The sequence below is a fragment of the Stegodyphus dumicola genome, chromosome 9 (assembly GCF_044657685.1).
Source record: "Stegodyphus dumicola isolate Sdum_Otavi_A_Nest chromosome 9, ASM4465768v1".
NCBI lineage: Eukaryota > Metazoa > Arthropoda > Arachnida > Araneae > Eresidae > Stegodyphus > Stegodyphus dumicola.
In genome coordinates, this window is record NC_140776.1 from 63,348,078 (window position 1) to 63,373,720 (window position 25,643).

The 25,643-nt window shown below is 32.7% G+C and overlaps 1 protein-coding gene across 3 annotated transcripts in view; it reads left to right on the forward strand.

Annotated features, from left to right (window-relative positions):
* Positions 1-25,643, forward strand: part of LOC118195157 (protein turtle-like) — a 1,209,650-nt gene that overhangs the window by 1,056,775 nt on the left and 127,232 nt on the right. For all 3 annotated transcript variants that reach the window (XR_015043000.1, XR_015043001.1, XM_085823517.1), the window contains 2 exons: positions 3,103-3,127; positions 17,434-17,519. Coding sequence is in view for 1 of the 3 variants with exons in the window: in XM_085823517.1 (XP_085679643.1) it covers positions 3,103-3,127; positions 17,434-17,519 (111 nt within the window). In the remaining 2 variants the exon portion in view is untranslated. The remainder of the gene's footprint in view (positions 1-3,102; positions 3,128-17,433; positions 17,520-25,643) is intronic.

Below are 25,643 nucleotides of genomic sequence, written 5' to 3' on the forward strand. Positions count from 1 at the left end.
GTCACACTTTGTTACCACAAGAATTCATTTATTTACTTAAAAGAGAAAATATAAGCAAAATAAATATTGCATGTATGTTTCTATTCAAAATTAATTTTTCTCAGGATATTTAAGCTGCAGTTTACAGTATACATTTATTTCAGCTGAAATAAATCTTTTAAGTCTGCTTCAAAGCATTCCTTAGAAATTCGTTTTAAAAACTGAAATATTAATTGCGTTTCTGAAGTAGTATTTCCTAAACTCTAGAAAGCATTCAGCATGCCTTTCAATAAATGCAGAATTTAAAAAAAGATAAATCTCAACATAAGAATGTAAAGGATATATTAGACGCTTGTAGAAATATTTGTCGTATATGTTATTTAAAATATATAAGAATCTGGTTAATATTATACCGGTTTTGCATCTTCAGTGCTTATACTTTTTGAGTTTTCTATGCGCATTTGTTTTGAATTTCAAAGCCTTTATTCTGGAAGCTTTAATAACGAAAAAAGAAGCACAGTATACGTTTCTAAATTAAAACATATTTGAAACAAATTTAGCGTATAGTTTTAGACAAATATTTTAAATACATGCAATTTTAAAATCTTGTGAAAAAAATTTACTTAATCTGCATTTGTATTCAATAAATTTTTAAACTTCCTAAAAATTTGTATGTTTAGTAATTACGTGTTTCACGCTGCGATGACAAAGCCCCAGGTTTTGAAATACACGAAATTGTCTTGCAAATATATTACGTCACTATGCGATGGAAGGTTTCTTAACTTTTATATATTTATTTTTCTAAATAATTTATTTGATACAATTACTACTTTACATCTGAAAGATTGAGATTCGTAAAAAATTGAATGAAAATGCAGAATTCACTTCAATTACATAGACTGGAATTTAAAAATTTATCTCCTTTATTAGTACAATAAAAGTACTGTTTTATAATACTTACTTTCCGATATACACGAATGAAATAAATGTAAAATATATGGAAACGTTTCGTTATCTGTGAGCGCAAGTATGAAATGGAACATTTGCGACAATTCATAAAAAGGTAATTTAGTCTCGTGCATCTACTTGTTCATTGTAGGGTACTGATTTTTCTCAATTGATTTATTTTTAATAGGTGACCAAAGAAAATGATACCATTCTTAGGACCTGTAATAATTCCTAAATGGGGTTTATAATCTTTGTTTTATAAAGCGTTAAATTACACTTTACACACATTTCTTTACTTTAAGATTTTTTAGGACTTGACCAATACTTACATAAACACAACAATTATATACCAATCATTTTAGATTTATTATAAATGTGTCACAAAATTGAATCAAATCATTAACCTTCGAAAGAAATCATTTTAAGATATGAATGCTTTACATGCTGTGGAATGACAAAAAGTATACAGTGATTACCCAAATGTACTACCTAGATGTATCAGAATTTAGAAATTAATAGGCTTTGCAAGAAATAACATGATCGAAGATTTCTGAAATCGATTGTGGGTAAAAAATAATAAGTGAATGTATCTCTCTCTCTCTCTCTCTATATATATATATATATATGTGTGTGTGTGTGTGTGTGTACGTAAGATAAAAATATGTAAATATAAATTATAATTTAAATTAGCAATAGCCCCGTAATTTTAATTTGGTATTTCTCCTCTCTATTCTAAAAACATATCATATGACTGTATTGACTTAACTCTGGTTACTTAAATAAAAATAAAACTCAAACAACCAATAATAATTTTGCAACATTATTAGTTATCCGGTTAAATGCATTGAAACCAAAAGTAACTCTTTCTGAATTAAGATTTCATCCTGAACACAAGGCACTTGCTTTCTGCCCCTTGGCCTAGACAAATGCTGCTTGGTGCTTTTTTCTGCAAACCAATATAAAAAATATAACCATTCTTCAATAGGCTTGGATAATAAGCAAAGTATTTATGGTCTCAAATGTTTACTAAAATAAAAAAAAGAATATTTAATCTGTCTCAATAGCCCAATTTGTTGCTCAGTTATGGACCAACATTTGTGCAGTCAATATTTATGCAACATTACAGCTAAGGAAAATATTTATGTACACATATAACTTGAAGGCGTGAACTTCAAGCTATATGTGTACATAAATATTTTCCTTAACTGTAATATTGCATACAGCCTGAGGCATTCATAGTAAAAATGGTACTTTTGCGTTTTGCTGGGGCAGGCGATAAAGTCGCCAGTAATGGTACAACTGATGCCAAACATAATATCCTCGCTGGTAACCTTTTACGCCTCACTTTCAAAACAAGTCGCAGCCATTTCTTATCAGATTGACTGTTTCTTTCAATACTGGCATACATAGAATTTTTACCAGATAGTTCAATTTTATGCTCTAAGGCCATTCGCGGTACTTAAGTCAATTAGAATGCAATCACACCGCTCACCCGAAGGCGAAAATATAGAAAAGGCAAAGTCAAGGATTAAATTCATCAATTCTAATGAGAATGCACTATAGCGAAGTAAAGCACTGCGGTTTTACATAATTTTTGAGTAAGCTATTCATACGAATTGGAATAATTCTTGCATTTAAACTTATATTTCAAATGAAGATTAAACTTGAAATTATGTAGATAATTACTGAGAGAATTAGATTTTTGTAACGTAGCTTACGTGAGATGAGATCACTTGGGGTCAAGTGATATGAACCGGCTAATCAGGATGTTGAACCATGAAAGCATAGTAAATTCTTAAATTAACATCTTTTTACAAACATATTGTCTTTATTTAATGGCTTTTTACAAAATTTTAAACGATATTAAAATGTTTATGCCTTCAAAATAAAAAAAAAAACTCTTAAAACTAACATTCGTTAAGATTTTTTATTTGTATATTGTATGTTGTCGCTAATAAAGTCTGCTTGGCGAGATTTGCACCGGTGAAACTTAAACGTAACTTAAAAATATAAATAAATTAATTATTCTCAATATAAAATGCTATTTTTTCTTCTTTCTGGTAATTTAAAAATTGCTAACAATGTTTTGAGTCACAGTTTATTTTTGTGTATTCAATATTGATATTGCATTAGTCATAATTTAATAATTAAAGGTGTCTTTTTTATCTTTCACAGATTCAGAAGAAACGAAGCAAGAAAAGTAAGTCAAATTCAAGATAATTGTCTTTAAATCATTTTTAATAAACTAGTATTAGAAGCATTATTTCTTATACGATCAAATTTTACCTAAGCAGTTTTATGCATGAATTAATGTGGAAAAGTTTTTAAAATAAATAAAATTCGGGAAATCAGATATTTCGTAACGGTTTCTCTTTACGTATTTGAAAATTAAAAACATTGAATGAAAAAATTAATTCCGGTATGAATAAATTAAAAATAAGAAACCTGATAATAATCAGAAGGTAAACAACTACTGAATGATGTGTTCACTTTCATGAATTAATATACAGTAAGACCCCGCTTAACGCTGTTTCGTTTAGCGCTGTTTCGGTTTAGCGCTCTTTTATTTCAACCCGGGGATTCCACGAAATCGCTCGCAGCATACGGGGATTCCCCAAAATAGTATGCAGCGATAGGTTTCAAATACATATCCGAAAGAGTGTACTTGTATTTCTTGTTTGGTGCGGTATTGTGCAGACATATTTTGAAGGGGTAAATGTGGAAGATGTCGAAGAAATAATTCAAGAAGCAGCGGCTAGTCTTTCTAATGATGAGCTCAAGGAATTAACTGAACAAGAAGAAAACAAAAATGTTGACAGCAGTGATTGAGAAGAAGAGCAAAAATAACTTTCGATGGCGTTTGTAAAAAGGAGTTTGTCTACCATAACTGAAATAATGGATCAATTCATTGAAAATTATCCGAATTTTGACAGGAGCTCAAAAGTAAGGCGTGGTGTTAGAGATGCTCTATCCGTTTATGAAGAACTTTTAAGAGAACAACGCAAAAGAAAAAGGCAAACAACATTAGATGCTTTTGTCACAAAAAGGCAGAACACTGAAAACGCGGAAGGCTAACTAAATATGACTGACTTAGAATTTTATTTGTTTTTTTTAAGAATATTCGTTTTATTATTTATATTTTGTTTTTATTTTTGCAAGAAATAATAATGTGGTATTAATTTGGGCTTTAAGAAATAAATGTTTGGTTTTATTTTTATTAAAAAAACATACTTTTTAAATTTAATACCTAACCAATTTCCTAGCCATCTTCCCCTAACCCCAATATTTACATGTAAAGATAGCCTCGTTTAGCGCTGTTTCGCATTACGCTCTAATTTGATGGAACGTATCCCCCGCGTTAAGCGGGGTCTTACTGTATTCCGAAAAATGGTGTATATCTAGGACTTTAAAATCATTTACTTATTTGAAAGCTAAATGTCCGTAAAGAATAAAGTAGCTAATTTCAATCGAATTTAAGCTTCAGTAACAACAGAAAATTTATCAACTTCTCCAATCTCATTGCAGAAAGATTTCTTCAGAAAAAAGGTACGATTTGATGAATATCATATATAAGAAAAAGAAGTTTTAAACACGCCACACTCATTTAACACGAAAATGTCATCAGTATGCTAATCTAAGAATAACCCCTGAAGCTAGAGTGTCGTTTTCTTTATAATGCTTCACCGAAAATTCATTGCCTTGATTCATAATAAAGTGTTATTGTAATTCTATTGTTTAATGCTCGAAGTAACATTTAGTGAAATTGTGCGATTGAGTAGAATTAATATATGATACTTGATGGCAAAAAATTCGCTTTTTTATCCACTGATTTCCTAAAGAATTTGCATTATGAATGTTAAAATGCAATAACAGCTTGTCTTGTTAAATCAACGAAAATGCGTAGATGTAATGGAAATACTGTTACAAAAAATATTCTCTTCAACAAAGTCTAAGAAAGAATTCTGTCCATTGCAGTATTTTCTGATACAAATACAGGAAATTGTATTCCTGATACCATACACAATCCTTTCCTTTATTTAACACGATTTCCATTTGCACGTATTTGAAACAACGCACATTAACTCTAGTTTATTTTACGTAACTCGAAATGAATTTTACTTGACAGTAAAATTCTATACAGTATTTTTGTAAAAATTACAGCTATGTTTGAGAAAAAATATATTTTTAGTTCGTGTGCTCGATCTCAATGATCTGTTGGAAGAGAGGTAATTTAGAGGTTTTTCATTCTGTAAAATCGCCTACATATACTAGGTGAGCCAAAATTAACTGTAATCAAAGGAATTTAAGAACATACGAACTGTAAGGTGGCACTATACACGTAGAAGGCAAACGCCTATTTACACGGGTTACGTGGGTTATTTAGCCCACGCTCAGTACGACTTGCTGTAATTCGTTATGTTGGATCTTGAAGATGGTGTTACGTATATTCTGTTCTAGTGCGTCAAGAGTTCATGAATCGTTCTGTTAAATCTTGCCCCTCAGGTTGCCACACAAATAAATGTAATAAGTGAATAATTCTTTCAGGATTGAACACTTTCTTTGCTTCTAAGGAGGCGTCTACTGTATTCGCCATCTTACCGTTGAATCCAATGGTATTTCAGTATACGCCATTAATCCATTCCACACCCTTGGAAGCATACTAGACTAAACGCATACCAAACGAACATTTTTTGAAAGAAATAAAGGGAAAATGATTAATCCGCTCTTACAAAAAATAATATGATTAATACTAAAATACAAACGCAATAGGTAAAATGCATATTATAACAGAAACGAAGCTCTGCACATCATGCTGTACATAAGTGCTTTTCTACTATTCAGACCAAAAGCAATTTTTCAACATGCTGTAACGTCTTCGATCTTCAGTAATCCATTTCACACTCCCGTCAACACCATTAGGTGGTTTAAGAGGGTCTTTTCAGAATCATGGACTCTGTCGTACTCGGCATACGGTTTGCAGCGATCACGTCCTGGATACGCACGTTATTTTCACACTTTTCAACAACCTCTTTTTTCACCTCCGTGGTGATCCTAACAACTTTTTCTGTTGTTTGATTCTTCTTATAAACTTTCCTAAAAATTACTGTTAATAAACTTAGAAAACTTTTTTTAAGCCAAAAATCAGAAAGTTACTTGAAAATTCAGAGTTACAGCGCGAGTTGTATACTGAATAGTAAACTGTATAGGCGGCATATTGTATGTGTCTGGTGTACCATTTCAAAATGCATATGGAATAAGGAAAATCTTTTATGTACTACTGCCGCCTCAATAACCTGTGATTAACGTTCAGTTACTGAAAGGCGAGACTGCAAAAATCAACACACTTTTCTGAAAACTTACGTCAAATATTACTGGAGAAACTTGTCACCCACGCGCTTAATCTAGGGTTAAATTCTAATACAGCATTTGGAAAACGTCTTAGAGATTACAAAAGTAAAATAAATGAATACAAAGTAGGTAATTTTTTATCTAAAACATGTTAAAAATCAAAATCGCGTTAGCTAGCCCACGTAAAAAGAAAAATTAAACGAAGGTTTTGTAAATTACGTATTAGATATTAGATAGCTGGTTCTATGTCTGATAAAACTGTTAAAATATATAAACATAAAATCTCATTTAGAGCTAAATGAGACATTAAATGGGAACTTTCTTTTAATATATCTTCGAAGAGTGAACCAAAGTAATTAATCTTTCTCAATGAAAATATTCGTATGCAGGCTTAGATATTTCCTCCAAAATAAATTATGCAAATAGTTTCCTGATAATTAGAGACAATATTATTGTTAAGCAAGAACAAATGTAAATGAATCAGTGTAAGCTATATACATATTGAATTGCAAAATAGTTAACAAAATAAATAAATGCTGGAATTTTTATATCTTTGGAGATTCTTTGTTGTTACCTAGTAAACAATGTTTACGTTATTGTATATAGTAAAGGTTTGCATTTCACTGAAAAGAAGGGTATAAATGAGAACATAACTGTTTCAATAATGCAGATACGTAAAATATTTCAAAATGGGATTCTCCAACAATAAATAACAATTGCCGAAGCATTCGTCGTCAATTTTTTATGCAAACGGGAAAGGAAAAACACTCAAAAAAAAAAAGAACTGGATATTAATTTAACTAAAATGATGCGCTTATCTTGTTACGAAAAAGGAAAATATATTGTTGCGTGCGTACGGATACGTAATAGTTTGAATGCATACAGAATTGATGATAGCGTGAGAGAATTTAATTACCCAAATGCAACACTTTACAGTTCTGGAATTTTGCACTGAAGAACTCGTACAGCAATCCTCAGTCTAATACAGGACAATCAGTAGTTACCACTTCGAACTAATAAAAACGTTGAACGCAATGGAATGCAAAGCGCAATGTAATGTAAAAAAGCGAAGCTCACAGGGAGATCTAACACTGAACTAAGAACTGACGCTCTGTCCGGATTATATAATTTTCCCCCTACCGCCGAGAAATCTCTAGTACCTTCCATTTCTTCAAATTACTGGAGGGCATATAAGGTTGAAGTTACATATACGGTTATAATTTCATACAGGGATGGATCAATTACAGTTACTCAATTACTGTACCAACTACAGTTACACAGGGACCGGATTAAAATGTCGCTAAGTCTGAAGACTTTTAAAGATTTTTTTTGCTGAACTTGGCGACATAAATTAGCCCCCAAAACCATCGCCAACTTAGCGATATCTCGCCAACTCAGCGACGCAGCTATCTACTTCAACAATATCTTCACCCTTTAACTTCATTTTTCTGTCAGAGCTTCGATTTCTGAAGCATTTCATATTACATTATACAAAAGATACTACAATTACACATATCATTTCACTAAAATTATTTATATATATTCAAAATTCGTAACAATATATTTTTGTAAAAACTTTGCTAAAATTAAAAAATTACAGCAAAATATTTTTACTTTCGTAGTTTTGAATCTACACGCTAATTGTTTTCCTGCTTGAAAAACGGAAATTATATAACACCTTTAACAATAAAAACCTTTCTTAATAATATACATGGTTATCAAATTTTCGTATAAAAGCAAAACATACTGCTATAAATGAGGCCGTAAATTTTTATAATTAGCGGATATTCATTATGCTTAAATTCCCGAAAGAGCAGTTAATTTTTATGCGTATTTATTTGATAAATAAGCTTTCAGCCTACATATTCTTGCACAGGTATTCATTTTAAGAATTGACTCTCAGTTATTTATGCCCGCGCTGCGACTATTCGATGACGATTAAAATTAAATGAATGACGATTAAATTCGTCAGTGAGATAATTGTGTTCTCACAATAATATATGGTAATATATTGTTTTAAAAAAGTGTTTTTAGGTTAAACACATCTTTTAGCTCAATAATTTACTAAACTATTACAAATAAACTCGTACAAACTAATAACTATTCTAATCGAAAGAGTAAAACTTGCATATAATATAATCCTAACCATGCTGAAAAATGATAATAACGGAAGACGAAATTTATTTTTATATGAGTCATATGAGGCCCCCTCACAGGAGTCAGTTTCCTTAAAAATTTCCCTCCTCGTATCTTCTGAAAGGCAGACTACCCTCAAGTCCAAGCATTTTATTTTTGTCTTTTCTACCCTAATGTAACATGAGTATGAATTCTTTTCTCTTAAGTCTACTGCGTAGTTGCCTTAGAAAGCAAAGATATATTTAAAAATCGCGCATTTAAACGTAAATAACAATCAGTTCAAAATGCATCAAATTACCTCAACAATTTTTTATATATATATGTAAAGTCAATTAATTGCATTATTTAAATTGAGAAGAAACAACGGTCTAAGTGAGATTAAACAATTAAGTAATTTTTCACTGTCCCCTTCAACTTTCACAACAATAGGTGCTCGTTCTACCTCTTTGGGATAGAAAAGTACTAAAAAAGTCGCAACGCTCCATTAGCGCCTGATTTTCCAAAGTAGAATCTTTAGCAAGCTTAAATCCGAGATATTTCTACTGTCTCCCTTCCATCTACTTAGCCATTCATCCCGTTCCAATGTAAATTTGCCGTTGATTGATACTTCTCAAAGTGTTCCCAGATTAAGCTGCCGTCATGTAACTGAACGGAACTTTCCGCTTCAACGATTCCTGTCACTGAAGCGCCCTCTGGGGAGTTTTCCGACAACTATTAACAAGAGCTGTCTCCTGGGCGAAGCGAGGCAGATTTTCAGATACCGCTGGATATTTAGATAAATATCCTGAATAGATTTACTGAGAGTTATCCAACAATGATTTTAAATCCAAATTAATGGTGGAGGTTAGCGAATGTCAGAGACTCTGTTGTATATTAAGTAGACATTATTTAAAGCTAGTTATAATGGTTAAATGGGGGATATATTTTTAAGGAAATGCTTGGTTTCAACGAATAAACCGCAGGACAAATATTATTTATTGGAAAGGAAGAGTTATTTATTTGAGCATAAATGTGGTTTATGCAAGCAGATCTGTGGTATGTTTATTTACAGCAATATCAATACGATTACTTAACTTCATATCTTATATAAAAAAAAATGCATTTCAAATTTGGAAAGCGTTTATCATTTCGTGTTATCTTGTTTAAAATTGTTAATCTGTTAATGGTTTTTGGTTAAACATTTTAAACATACCTAGATATTCATTTTCAGCAGTGAGAATACACTATCTGCTGAATGGTTTTGATTAATTTTCATTAATCAACTCTCAGCGTTTATGTATGTCATTTTAAGAGTTATCACTTTAGACAACTAATATAAGAACTGCATTAAAATTTTAAATAAAAATAACTGTAAAATACCAAATGTGCTTTTATTCAATGTAGTATACGACAGAAATAAATTATGACAAATTAATTTTACTCTTCGCTATCTAATTTCACAGGAAGTATCTGCGTAATTAATAATATCAATGTTCTTTTAATATCCTAAATAAAATAGAGTTATTTGGCAGCTATAATGCTGGTAAAAATATGCAGCAACTATTCGCAAAGTTCTTGTTTGTAAGTAACAACTACGGAAAGAGTTAAAATGCCCTTTTATTCCAACTTAAAATAGATGTACAGATGGCCCCTCCTGGGCGTACAAGAAGCCTCTTTTTGGGCTTTAGCTCAAAATAAAAATATACAACTACACTAATGCCAGATAGTTTTAATCAACCAACCAGAACTAGAACTACACCCCCAATGTGCAAAATAACTTGTTTATTAGGAAAGATGGTGTAGTCTAGGAAGAACTAATACTAGCACGCAGCTGCGAGGCCGGGAGCTCGGCAGAACCGTGGCCGAGTCTATAGCTACGTCACTGACTCAAAAAACACCGTGCAATATTAACAGAACAGGCCATACAGGGGCCACTGGGGCGGACACTTAGCGGTAATCCCTTTGGGAGCTACGCGTCCTAACGCGCCCATTGGGAGGCTCTAGCGAGTTTTCATTTATTATGTGTCCAAGACCATTAAATTTTCTCTGTCTTTAGTGAAAAGTGCATAGAGACGAACCCCATGGATCCGACAGCCATAGCGTTACTATAAGATAACCGTATATAACCGCCATAGCGTCACTATAAGATAACCGTAACCGTATATAAGACGGGCCAATAAGATAACCTTAAACTCAAATACTTGACCGAAACGGCTATGGTACTAAGGTAGCGAGCCATTAGTTAAACCGTAAAGCGCAAATACACGAAATTACGTTCCATCCCCGGAAGAGGCGGAGACCTACCTCCGAAAAACGGAGATCCTCCGTAAGTGGATACGCTACACGAATGCAGCCTTTCCACTAATTAACTTGAGCCACAAGTGAAAGTCACATTTTACTCAGCCGAAGTTGAACAGAATCAAACTCGCGTATTTGACTCTTATTTAAGGATTACCTGCGTATACTAGCAGGCACGTATTAAGTACGGCCGTAGAATAGCAAACTTTAACTAATAGCACCAACGTCGCTGAAAGGCAGAACATGCTTTCCTAATGAAGTAACCCAGACTTCAGTTTGAATACTCGTTTCTACCTTATTTGCATAAATCGTAATACTGAAAATTCATTGCGGCGGGAAAACGTAGATAGAAAATTAGAATGTGAAGGAAAAGCTTGTTCCAAAATAAAAATAACTATTAGGAAGATAAAGTAGAAAGCCACCCTCTGAACTTGTATTACGACTGGTTCTGTAATTCGTCAGGAAGTTTCTTAAAGAACTGTAATTGTGCTAATCGATTTGATTAATTCATACTATGTTCTATGGAAATCATGTGTTTAGGGCAATAGCAACAGCTGTATTGATAAATGAACTGCATTAAGAACAATGTGTAAAGAGTTGATTCATAGATAAGTAAGAGAAGATTAGTGTTCGCACTATTCAGCTAATCATTAACACAGTTACTTCCTACTATTTTTCAATCAGTCACACATGCGATTTTTCCAATTGCTTTTTAATTAGTGGCAGCTATACACTACATTCCGTAAAAACACATCCTTATAAGTAATTTAACAACCACTTGCATTTTTGCAGGATATTTATAATAGATCGAATAGACAGCAAATTATCAGCATTTCAAAAGGATACTGTATGTGTAACAATTAGAGTTCAAAGGCCCATCTTTGGCTTGCGTTCTTGGTTTACATGCTATATTACTGATTAAGCAACGTTTTAGTGATGTCTTGTGGAACAGCCATCCAAGTTGCATTATCCTGAGCTCAAAATTCATTAATAATTTCTGAATGTCTATCATAATCCTTCACCCTTTATTTGACCATATCGTACATATATCCATGTTGTATAAATCAGGTGACCGATAAGAGGCTAAGGAAGAAGTTGGATACTCCAAATTTTTAAAAAAGACTCGTATTGTTGCTGTTGTATGAGACGTGGCATTTATCTGTTGGAAAACTACTCTAGGGCTACTCTGCAAATACAGAAGTATGACTGGTTCTAGAATGTTACCGAGGCATGAACACTCTCTATGGTAGCTTGATCTGGTTTTAAATCCATTAACACCCTCTATAACAATTCTCTTTTATGAATACATACTTCTAGGCTCATAACTCATCGGCGGCAGGAATATGTGCAATTAACATTTTCAACAGAACAAAATTATTATATAGTATCAAAGAAATCAATGTCATAAGATGTTCGATGTTATATTGCAGTCTGGCAATCCGTTGTTAAGATATCAAGAACAAATTTCTGTGGTTAAGTAAGATAACCGGTTTAGTAAGAAGTTAAGAAGTTGGATGCTGTTAATTTTCAAAAAGGCTCATGTTGTTGCCGTTGTATGAGGAGTGACGTTATTCCGTTGGAAAACTACTCTAGGGCCACGCTGCAAATATAGAAGTACGACTGGTTCTTGAATGTTACTGACGCATGAACCCTCGTTATGGTAGCTTGAATTCTTATGAGAGATGATCTGCTTTTATATTCTTTAGCACCCTAACAATGTTTTTTACAATGCCCAGCGCATCTCTTCGTATCTTACAACTTTCTTCAAACTAGTTTCTGTATATTATTTATTTGCTGAAATAATCCGGCTGAATCGGCAATATGTTTGAGTTTCCCGTGACAATAATTCGACTTTTGATCAATAATTCGACTTTGAATGAAGAATTTGTCTCAAGCGAAATAGAGACAGCCTTTCTGGCTGCTGAATAAGAATTAAATTTCTTACTCAGCAATGGTGTGCTTATGAAAGAATCATGATTAATGTACATATATGTACCTTATGATCTGCCATTAACATAAAATTTTAATTTATGAACAATTGAGGCTGAAATGCTAATTACTTACTTTATCTCGCTTACTGCAGAGTTTCTCAAACTTTGGTCCCAAAAGCCTGCATTTGTAGTCCTACTAATTTGCAAAAGTGATTTAAAGAAAAAAAATTAAGGTTGGATAGGATTCATGAGCTCGTCGATAGCTTGTAGATAAAATTACAGCTATGGCCCCTAATATTACCTGGACCGATTGTTTTATACACATGAGGTATTAATTTAGAAATAACAAAAACCAGCCTTATATTTGCAAATTCTCACTAGTTTCGATGGTTTCACCGAACCATTAGCCTTAGCTGCCAAAGTGCAAATGAACGAGATAAGACATAGTCATAAGATAAGATACTAATGGCTAGACAGGAGTTAAGCTAGTGCCACCATCTATTGATGAAACAAGTAAATTTTGAGAAGAGGAGAAGTTCTTGTTTGAGAAGAAGCATATTTTCCGTAAAGGCTGAAGGTAAAGATGGATTGGAATTAGGGTCTTAACTAGAACACAAAGGTTTTTTGAATGCGAGATTCCTGTAGAAAATATTATTCACCAATGGAAGATTTTTTGAACAATTTCGGCTGCAGGAAAATGGAAAGTGTGATTTTTCGAGCCAACAATATATTGGGCAACAGAAGGTATCTGTGTGTCTTTTTTCCTAACGTAGGCCTCATATTAACTCGAAATTTTAAAGCTTAGTTTTGCCAATGTAAATTAAATCACACTGGCAAGGAATCTTGTAAATACCCTAGGAATTCACATCCGAAATGGGGTTCTTAAGTATGGAACTCGGAATTTTATTGATTGGAAAATAAACGACCCGAAAGTTAAATTTCGGTAAAATACGTGCAATTTTATAGCTAATTAAAGGAAAGAAAGAAATTGCAACAAAATTCTTATAATCTCCTAAAACAAGAGTTCGGCATGTTACTTTACCACAATTAAGTCTAGCGTATGTTGTCTCAATTCAAACCATGTTTAAAGGGAAAATTAAAGTAATAAGTTTAATTGAAGCAAAGTCTCTGAAAAACAGAATATTTTCATAACTTCTTTATGGCAGGGAAATCTAGCACAAAGAGCTTCTTGATTCTGAAGTTCCCTGGCTCTTGCGGGGAAGGCTCTTTGATTCAAGACAGAAAGTCCTGTTATTTATGAACGTTAACAAAGGCTTTTCGTAATTTATTGTATATAACAGGTAGAGAGCTACACTGGCATACACATCAGATACATTTGTTAATATAAATATACTAATCTCAGTCTACGAGGTAATTTTTTCATTGTCCTCAATGCTCATTAGAAAATAAAGGTGTTTGAGAAGAAACTTAATTTGTGAATTTGTTGAACAAAACAGAGAATTTTTCATTTTTTCTAACCTTAGAACCCTTTCTTTAGCAGAAGATTATATTTTATTGGAAATAAATAATGCAATGACATATGTTTGCATCTTGATACTCTCACTGAAACTTCATCCCATGAGGCAAATATGACAAATTGTGCTTTTCATTGCGGTCATGAAAATAACAAATTTTCATATGTATAAGAGAGTGAAGTTAAAAAAAAATAAAAGTTAATAAAACTTTCTAATGGTACGAGAATAAAAGGAAAGTCCAAGCAGAAGATATGGTTAATTTCTGGACCTTATTACCAATAAAAGTTGAAGAGTAGACTGTACAACGGTGCTTTAAACATTATAATTCAGTCAGTCTGTGTTAAAAATGACTGTCATCACCAGCAAAATCAAAGAATTGTAATCGACTTGATATATATGCTGATCTCAGACTTAAACTTACCAACATACATCCAGAGAGCAGCTCTGCAAGAACCAGTAGATGCACCCATTCCATTAAGGTCGGTACGAACATTTATTCAATTTTTTGTTAAAAAGATTTACATTATCTAAACCTAAATATTAAACTATCAACAATTTTAAATATTAAAATATAATATATATAAATAACTTCAAATACTAAAATAGAATATATCTTTTTTTAGTTAACATAATAACTTAATATCATTATAATGCCAACATAAAATTAAATGAATCTGAATTAGCATTACTTTTAAAATACAAATATACAATAGTAACATATGCTAAAAACTTGCTTTCAAAAGGGAAAAGAGTAAAACGGCTCATAAAACATTAGAATTTATAAAAGTGGTCTACACTAGAAGACAGTAAAAAAAAAAAAAAAAAAAAAAAAAAAAAGAATGTTTAATGTAGTGAGTGCGCTTAACGAGTTTTGAAATAAAAATATAAATGAATTTCATTTCATTTTTCGACCTTCTTTGGGCTTTGAAATTTCAGCTAATTTCACCTGAATATGTCGTTTCATAATCTCTTTATTTCTGCAAAAACGGAGAAAAATTTCGTTGTCCCTTAAAAGATAATAATAATATAAAGGAACAGTATTTTTCATTCCCCTTGCTTTAGTTCTCCAAGTTGAAACAAGCTATATTTACTGAATGGTAATAACACCAAGAGTTGAAAGGATGGTGATAGAGGAAGTTGTTACATTTAATGCATGGAAGATATTCATTAAACCTGCCTTACTGTTTATAGCTTTATCATTATTACCAACATTTATTTCGACAACCCCTGCCTATTCATCTTCATCGCTCATCCCCAAATGGAAGATATCATAACTTGTCATCCTCATACCCTCCTGTCTCTTATCAGTATTTGTTTAAGGCCAGCTAATGGTTACTTTTCCACGGAAAAGCTAAACTGACATAAGTTGCTTTCATTTGAACTGTAAAAGTGTATTATATTTCATTCGTACCACTGTATAAATATATATTGTCAACTAAATCCTTAAAATCGTGTTAAATCATCTTTAGGGATTTATTCAGTAATTTGTTTTCATATAGTTGGCGATATTCAGGAATTGTTAAATTCTTGTTTCAGTTATTATGTTATTCGTTTTCTTGGAGCAAGAGCATTAAAAATCATGTGTTCTTTATCCAAGATTTGAAGCAAGGACTTCCCTTTTTCAAGAAGATTGTGCTAACCAGTAATATCATGAGATTACGAGACGAGAAATGCGATGATTCCTTACATTGTTCCTTTGAATTACAGATAAATGACCTTTGAAACGTTCAGATAACAATTGGTAACTTAAAATATTGAAATATCAAATTATTATGCTTTGTTCTTACAGTGCAGTGTATGACTGTTGATTAGGATAATTTGGAAATTGGTCCAATCTATAATGATTTTTTTAATCATTCTAGACCGTTAATGTTAGTTTTCTATTGTCTGGCAAACGGTATTATCTAAATGCAAAGAGTTCTAATTTTTGTTCCAGAAAGAGAAGATAAATTTTCTTTTTTCCCGAACTGTTACTTTTTGGCAGGAATGAATGGGGCTATTGGGAATTTGGAGAATTTCCCGAGGCTCCAGTGGCTATATCACCGCGTCATTGCCTGATATGGATGGCTAAAAAAGGATTAAATAATAATTTTAATTGCACGATTCATACATAAGAATAAACTTATTGTAAGAAAAATATTTAATGACACCACCCGAAACAAAACATTAACTAAAGTTATCATACTAAACAACCCATCCACTTAACCCCGTCGTAGTTAGCTCATCGAAAATTCATAACTTTTGGACGTAATTCCTTTATCTACAGCATAAAAACAAAACATTTTCATGTCCTAATTTTCTGACAATTTCATAACTTGCATAAAGTTGTCAGCGTATTTGTGCAAGTTATGAATGCTTTTTATTAGGACTATTCGCCAAGATAAAGACGTTCACATGAACGGCCCGAAACCTTAATAAAATCTGCATTTTTAGTGATATAAGCTAAATCTTACAAGCGTGCCACGTACCTTACCCTATAAGGTATTTCTCCCACTTCCCTAGCGAGCCTTCGTGGTGTAGTGGTTCTGCACACTGGGCCCGTATCCAGAAGTCCGTGGTTCGATTCCCGGCGAAGGCGGCTGCATATTTTTCATCTTTAGTGCTTCCAATTAACCTAATGACTCTACAACCTTTGTGTCTTTATGTCGGGGCACGCTTGTGTCGTGGCGAACAATGGCCAATTTTCAAAACGTCGTTTTCAAATTGACCTGTAATCAATTTGAAAGAAAAAAACTAAAAGGATTTTTTTTAAATAACACACGAATCGAAAACTAATGGTCTAATAATTAATTAAATTTTTACTACTTTCATTTATAGTTGTTACCGAAAGCTGTATGCTATCCCGAAACTAAGAATATGTTTAAAACTTCTCTGTTAAGTTTGGTTGTTTTAGTTATTTATATTTGCTTCGTTATTTTTGTGAGTGTAATACCCGTTTACCCTCTGTAGTCATTGTTCTGGGTGAAGAGAATGCTGAAGGACTGATATGTTCAGCTATTTCAAACTAACCACCTCTGGAGTTGGAACTGTGCCATTTCTTAGTTGCATACAGATATAAAGTAATGATCTGTTTAATTGATTAACGTACTAATTACGAATTAGTACGAATTACTAATTACGAATTCCACATTATCAGAAGTTAATGCTTATTTATGTTAATAAATTCCACTTTAAAAATTTAAAATCATTGTTTTTCATAAAAATTAGTGAATTTTTAATTTGTTATTGTGATTTAATTCTGGTGTATTTCTGCAATAACGCAGATGATGGAGCATAAATTTATCATAAAAGTTACCAGAGGATTCTTTAATTTATTTTGCTTTTCATTTTTATTATAGGTGTGAAATTCCAATACAGAGCTACAAAGAAGAATCTAATGATTCTACAATAGAGAGTCCTGACGTAATTCCTGCAGACAGTCAAGGTAAAATTTTTAAGACATATATCATCTTTAATATCATTAATGTAGGCCGATTCGAGGCAATATAACTTACGATTCACCCCCTACTCAAAAGAGGAGTCTCGAATCCCGGTTAAAATATCGTATCCCGGTTAAAAATCTCAAATTCCAGTCAAATCTATGTGATTAGCGTATCTCTGTAAAATATATGCCATTGATGTCTCTAAGTTCTAGGTTTTCTTATCCAAGTTGGCCAACAAGAGGGTCAAACTTCAAAGTCTATGACTATCAAAGTCATTGATCTAGTCTACAGCATACTTAGTGTATAGTTTAACAAAGTCATATTGCAATTACTGGAACTGGAGGTCTATAACTGAGGACATATACACCCTTGTTTCGCATATTATTATTCCATAATTTGGATATATATGTCTACGAAAAAAAGGGGGAGAACTTTGTGTGCCCAAAATTACGTAGTTTCTCGTGATAACTAGAAAGTAGGACTTGCAGTATTTCCCACAAATATTGTAATAAGTTCGAATGGGAATGGGACAAAAATAAAATGTATAGTTTAACTGAGTATTTTTGTAACTCTTTTTTTCTCTAAAGAGTCTGGTTTTAATACAGTTATTTTTTTGCATATGTATGTTTTATCCTGCTCTTATCCATCCTTAATTTTCGAAACCTGTTATTTTCAGGATTTAAAATATACAACAATACAGTTTTTAAAGGCATCTCTTCTCAGTATTCCCTAATGCGTAATTAAAACTATTTTTTTCAGAATCCACGTTGTTATGCTCCACGTTGTTGTGCATTCAAAACATTTCATCGACTGACCACAAACTTTGGCTCCAATTTAACCAATGAATGAGAAGAAATAGGCTGCAAACTCAGATAATTTTAGTGACGAGTTAGTAAAAGTGTTCGAAATAAACTTTTATAGTACAGAAATAACATACGCAAGCATGACTATGTTCGATTCACTTAATGTCTTTCTAGCAATTTTCTTTTTAAAAAAGCAATTTTTTTAACTCTACGATTAAGGCCCACCAGCGGCTGAGCGGTAAAGTCGCTAAACACTAGTAGTTCGGTCCGAGGTTCGAATCCCGCGAACAGGCTGGCTGCATGGGCGTTTTCGTGGTTTTCCCCACGTGTAACGTGTATACGAGCCAGTTTCCCTTGGAAAGTCCTCCACGAAGGCATCCCTCCCCTTAGGCAGATAGCCCTTGAAGCTTTCAAATTTATTCTTGGTGCTTACCTCTTTTCACTAAATCTGCAAAAAAATAAAAAAGTAAATTAAAAGGTATATATATTTTATGCATTGAATATAACAGATGGAGCGTTTTATTATGCTTCAATAAAAAGCTTTTAAATTATAAACTGATAGGGCTCTCTTGAGGGAAAAAGTGGTTGTCATATGCATGAGATTAATACAAATTAAGTGTAAATAGTTATTCAATGCAAAAATGCACTTTAATAATAAGAATTATACCATAAAATGATATAAAAAAGAAAAATTGTTAAGTAAAATGTAATTTTATAAATCTTAACATAAACATGAATAATTTTATACAAAATGTTTCACTTTTAAGCACTAATATGTAAATCGATATAAGCACAGAAACGAAACGCATAATTAAATCCGTTATCTCTACAAAAATTTGTGCATTAATTTAAAATATTAGAATCATTTATTCTTTCTTCTAATTAAAGTTTCTCAAATATTCATGTTGAAACAAATGTTTCCTGATGAGCTTATAAAATGCAAATTAAGGATAAAAAGAGAAGAATCTTCAGAGGCCTTTCTAGCTGCCAATTTTCATAAAATGTATCCTAATAAATTTGAAGGAAATGACTTAATTCAATTTTATATTTTTCACAAACGTATTGTAAGGTAAAATGTAAAAGGTGTATGATTTTCGAGAAGAGTGTTAAATTAAACAGTGTAACAAATATTAAAATTTGTATGCTGAAGAAGTTTTTTAAACGTACATACTCTCGACAGTTAAATTACACATAAAAAGATAGAGGTACAAGGATCGCTTCACTTTATCCATTTTCGTAAATTGTGATACGGAGTATGAAATAAATTTAGACGCCATAGAGTGTGGAAATAATAGTAATTTTACGACACGCCGTTGTGGGACAATTTATAATCGTAAATTTAAAAATCCGTAACATTTTAATGCAATGTGATATCATAAATTAGTGGCGTACTTGCTGCGTGCTGAAATAATTTAGTCTGGCTTATTTATTTTTTAATAAAAATCTTTTACGCAGACATGTCTTTCACAATTAATTCTTGCATATCTTTACTTCTAATGCTTTTAAACTAATGTAATCATTATACGTTACTTCTATTAATAATTCTTCCATACTGGTATAATAATTCCAAAATTTTATGACAACATTTATAATAATTCCAAAAATTTTCTCTTCTCTAACCATTTGGTTCACTTATTTCTATTCATTACATTTCTCTTCCACCAAATAATTCCTACAAATCTTCATTTTTGCTGTCACGAATTTTTCTATCCTAACAATGAGTGTGTGTGTGTGTGTGTATGATTATGGCAAAGCCTCGAGGGCTATCTGCCTAAGGGGAGGGATGACTTCGTGGAGGACTTTCTAAGGGAAACTGGCTCGTATACACGTTACACATGGGGCAAAACCGCAAAAACGCCCATGCAGTCAGCCCGTTCGCGGGATTCGAACCTCGGACCGAACTACCAGTGTTCAGCGACTTTACCGCTCGGCCGCTGGTGGGCCTTCCTAACAATGAGATTAATCAAATCAGACCTTCACTAATAATTTCTACGCATCTTTATTTCTCGTGAAATCCTCATCCACTAATATTCCTGCATATATTCTTATCTCATGTCCATGAACTTCTTCTAATGACTTAGCAGTTTCGACTATTACAGCGAATTGGCTATTCGATAAAATTTTCAGATTGCTATATTCCTCATCATATACTCCTCCAAAAGAAGCTTTAATGCTTAAATTCTTACATTTTTGAGCTACATGGATATAATATTGAAACAAATCTGAAAATTCCTTTCATGCATTCGTGATTGAACAAATTCACAATCGATTTTTATCACTTTTTTCATTGTCGTTTAAAGGCTAAACCGTGTAGCAAGGATTTCATGCTATACAAAAAATTCTCTCTTTCCTATCTGCACTACATCGAAACTGCATTGCCATAAATACGTACTTGTACGGAGCTTGCTTGTGTTTCAAGTAGAATATGTAGAATTTCGCTAGCAAATTGTTTGGCAAAGCAACTTTACCTAAGACAATTTATGGAAGAACAATACAAAATGAGGAGGAATGACAGATGATAAGTGGAATAAACTTATAAAGTCTGTTAAAAAGACGACCGAAGAATTATCATCTAGCCTTGTAAAACAATACAAAAGTTAGAAGAAGGGTGTATAAGACTCCCTTATTCAAACGCAAAATTAACAATTACCCAACTTGGATTAACACAAGCCAAGCAACTCTGGCTTAATAGAACTACGTAACGTTGAACAAATTCAAATGCGGTAGATTAGCCTAATGGCTCACAGAATAATTTAACACATTGGAAAAGCTCTGGTTTGCATAAAAACCGGCGAGACGAGCCGAATGGCTAGAAGCACTCAACGCCACAGAATCAAATCGCTAATAATCACGGCACAACGTGGCCTGGAATCAGTGTTACCAGAAAATTTTCAACTAAAGCAGCAAAAATAGACTCAAAAAGTCGCAAAAAACCGCAAATGACCGTCAGAACACGTAATTTTTGTGACGTCATAGTTAGGCAGGCTCACATGACCTCTGACGTCATCACAAATTTACCGTCTATTGGTTCTGTAAGTTACAGACTGTATTCGATTCTTATAGTCTCTTTAATTTACATATCTTAGCTTTAACGAAAATTTTAAAACAACATTGCTCATTTTTAATTGTTTAAATATCCATTTCTTTTTTAATTAATTCTCATTTAATTTAAGTTTCAATTTTATAATTTGCGGATATCTATTCTTAATAGATTCCTCACGTTTTGGTTGTTAGCTCTTTCGTATTAATTTTTTTGAGTTTGCAGTTAATTTTTTTTTACTTCATTGTTTTTTTCTTTAAATGTGAACATTTTAATTGAGGAATGCTTTTCAGTGAGTTTTCCGTTCTGTGTGGTGGATCAGTTTCAGATTCTGATTACTTCAGAAAGCCTTGTTCTTTTACTGTTGAATTTATTTTTGTTGTTATTTAGAAAAATGCCGTTCCTTTGATTATTAAGTCATTTCCATTGCTTATTGCTTAGTTCTTAGCAATATTATAATCAGCAGTATGAATTTAATTCATTTCTCTGTTTGGGTGCCCAATATATGGCGCGCAAGGTGCAAGTTCTTTGATCCGATTCATTATCACCATAGAACTGGGGGGGGGGAGCTGACTTAAAAACAAAATGCACGGGAGACCAGGAAGGGTGAGAGGTCCCCGCAGCATTTTTTTCTTTCTTTTTACTTTTTTTTACTTCCCTTACCCGTTTCTCGTTATACCGGCATCAGACTGTGCAGACTTCAGCCTTGAAATGGAAAGCCCACATCTAAATAAGATTGTCAGATGTCAACTTCTATTTAAGACTAAATAAACTATTTTAATATAAATTATATTTAATCAATAACTTATTTTAAAATCAAAGCATTTTACGATATATTCAGAACATCTTTGTAGTCGCAAAAAAGAGCATAAGGAAATGGTGGATGTCTCAAAAATTTAGCAAAATCGCAAATACTAAAATTTTAGTAGCACATTTTTGTCAAAAGTCGCAAATTTACGTAAAATCGCACGATCTGGCAACACTGCCTATAACAGACAGACACGCTCTAACAATAACTTCCGAAACTCTTGGCTTAAATGGCACTTCTTTCTACCTTAAGTTGAGCAAACACTCGCTATCTCATTTACCTTCTAGCATGAAACATGATGAAACAGCGTGATAGGAAAGTACTAAAACTTAAAACTGACTATTAGTTAAAAACGAATGGATAAACCTCACAAACTTAATCAATGTGTACAAATATTCCTTGCTTTATTTGTTTTTAGAACGTAGTACTTTTGTATACAAACTGTCGAACTTATCCATGGAACCCTTTGAGTTATATAAACTACAATTTCTTCAGATTAGTGACATAAATTAGTCTGTCCACTAGTTCTATAAACAGTAGTATAAAACCTTATTTATTTTAACCCTTTCATTATAGCGTCAAAATGGTTTTGAGGAATAATTTTTAAACGTTTCGAAATAACACTTCGTGAATTCCACTTCATATGTACTAAAACTGAGGAGTTAATTTCTCTCGCTACAATTTCTTTGAATCAGATACTTTTCATTTTCCAAAAGCAGTATTATCGTAACATGTACTAATGTATAGATAGTCCCCTTAGTTAATGAATTATCCCTTCAGTACAATTCTTGCGCCCATTTACATGCACTATTGTATTATAAATTATTTGAAAAACTAACTTTTTATCTCGTGATTCGCTAAGCCGATGACACATTAGCGCTTTTTAATACGAAAAAGATGTAACGCGAATTTTTATCGATTTTGAATTTGACCGATCCAGCCATCTAGTTCACATTTGAAAGGAATTAAAGTTAATAATTCCTTTCATTTAACTAATACTTCTATCCGAACTATCCGAAAGGAATATGATTTCTGCATTACTCTGTATAGTAAATCTTCTGTTTGTTTGTTTAGCTCTCCATGTTAATTCGTGTCACCCTGCTAAAAATATGGCTTTTTTTCTTTTTTGCGTATATTTTGCTCCCAAAGTTTATTCTTCAGAATCTTTGCTCTTTTCTAATGTTGTCGATTGCCGTTGACAAAGGATTTTCTCCTACTATCGGAAAAACCTTTACGTATTTAAACGAAAACATTTCCGCTGTTAGAAATAATATTAGCACTCTTCTGTCAGTTACCAAATAGCTCATATTCTCCAGAAGTTCAATTTCCGTTACTTTTCACCATTCAGTAAAAATTATACTATTTTGAATCAAAATCTTCCGTATCTGATTTTGATTCTTGGAGAATTTAGCAGCTGCATTAAAATAGCGTTTAAATTCCGTGTCAGGGAACACGAATGTTATGTTTGAAAAGAAGAAATGACCAAATTTTCGATAGTTAAATCGCAGTTTTGAATTTAATTCTGCGAAAATTATCCTTCAAGCTTCTTCAGTCAGTAAATTGGATTTGCTTGAAGTTTTTCACATTTACATAAATGAATCTTTGTTTAGCTAAGGACATTAATGCTAATCCAGTTTTTCCTAAAGATCTCAGAAATCTTAGTTTTTCACATTTAGTTACTTTTTCTTCCACAGATGACACTACCGTCACGTTCATTTTTCCCAGTGCAGGATTTATATATAAGCTACACAAGCTATAGCATAGCCCCTCCCCAAAAAAATAAAATATAGTATAACAGACTTATAAATCGCTCCATATCTCAAACAGCTTATGTCCTTATCAAATCTAAATCCCGCTCTGATTTCCCCACACCCATTGCTTCCCGAAGTGTAAGGCATCACTATTCCCGTTATTTCGCCGGAACTGTGTTCTTTTTCAGAATCCGCTCAGGCGAAGTTGTTTTGGTCCTAACAGGAATAAACTTATCTTTGTTACGTCAAAAGACGATTTTAAGAATAATTCTGCTTAAATATTCTAACTTTTCGACTTTATACCAACTTCCTATAAGAACCGACCAATGACAGCTAAGCGTAAGCACAGATTGACGTACGGTCGACGGCTCCTCTGACTCTACAGCACATTTACGCCTTCACAATTTTATCTTCTCTGATTGATTTGTAGCTTAAACCCTGTTACACAAGTGAGAACGGACTTTAACGCCTTGAGACACAAAGGCTTAGGACCACAAAACAATCTTTATCTAATCGAAGCCTTACACACCGTTACAACAACCTTTAACACTACTTTTTTATTAAGACAATCCTGCGTTCCGTGGCACCTACTCCTGCCTTTTCTCAAGAACTGCATGTCCTTCTAATATAGATACCTTTCAGAGAAATCAAAATAGCAATAGATGTAAACAAACAATATCTCAATAACATCACTATATTATTATTTGAATGAAGTTAATTGGAGACGTCCAGACGCAGTCCTCAGAGCAATTAATTAGTGCTTTTTATTAATTTATTTTTTAATTAATGTATTTATTAAATTTTCTCTTCCCTCTATTTCAGCCTGATTTTCTTAATTATAGGATTTTTACAGAATCCTTCCCCTGCAAACTTTCGTGCTCCAATAGCCTTTCCTCCCAATAGCCAAACTGCTAAGCTAGTCCAACAGCTAAGCGACATGCTGCTTTCCTGACATCACGTGATTTTTCTAAAAAGTCTTCTTGTTCCTGCATCCACTTTTGCCATCGAGCTACTGTTGCTGTATCGAAACAATGATCTTCACCTCGCTTTCTGCCTTTCTTATATTCTAAAACCATTGATCTATCGATACTACTTATGACGGCTCATTTGGCTCATGGACTTACATGCGGAGTAATATCTCCGTATTCATGTCCATTTTTGCAGGCACCGTGAAGAATAGGGTCTGTATTTGATCGAGATCGAAACTGATTGAATTGTATTCAAATTGTAAGCAACATTAAGATTACTTTTTTTACCTAATTTTCCTAATTTTAAGTTTTAAATTGGCATATTTCTCTATCAATTTGAACCCAAAAGATGGCCTTCTATTTGATGAAAAATCGCAATTTAAATCTCGGAACCGATAATATATATACAGTGCATACTTTTTTAACATATTCAACAAGCGTATCAAACTATAGTTGACAACATTACTTTAATACCATAATTGGCGTTTCCTAAATTACCACCTACTTATGTGCAGAATTTTCTATATAGTTATCGTTTCTTTTGATATGGAGAATATTTAATCTCATGGTTTTGAAAACAGAGCAGACAATTGAAATCATATTTTCCTAATTTTTTTCCTTCTGCAGTTTAGTCAGGATTTGGTTTCAAACAAAGTTTTACTAGAGATGAATCTTGGTAAATTGTTTATGATCCTGAGATAAAACGGAAGTCAACTGCTAAAGTTGGTGAAGCTTCACCACGGCCACAGGAACTTT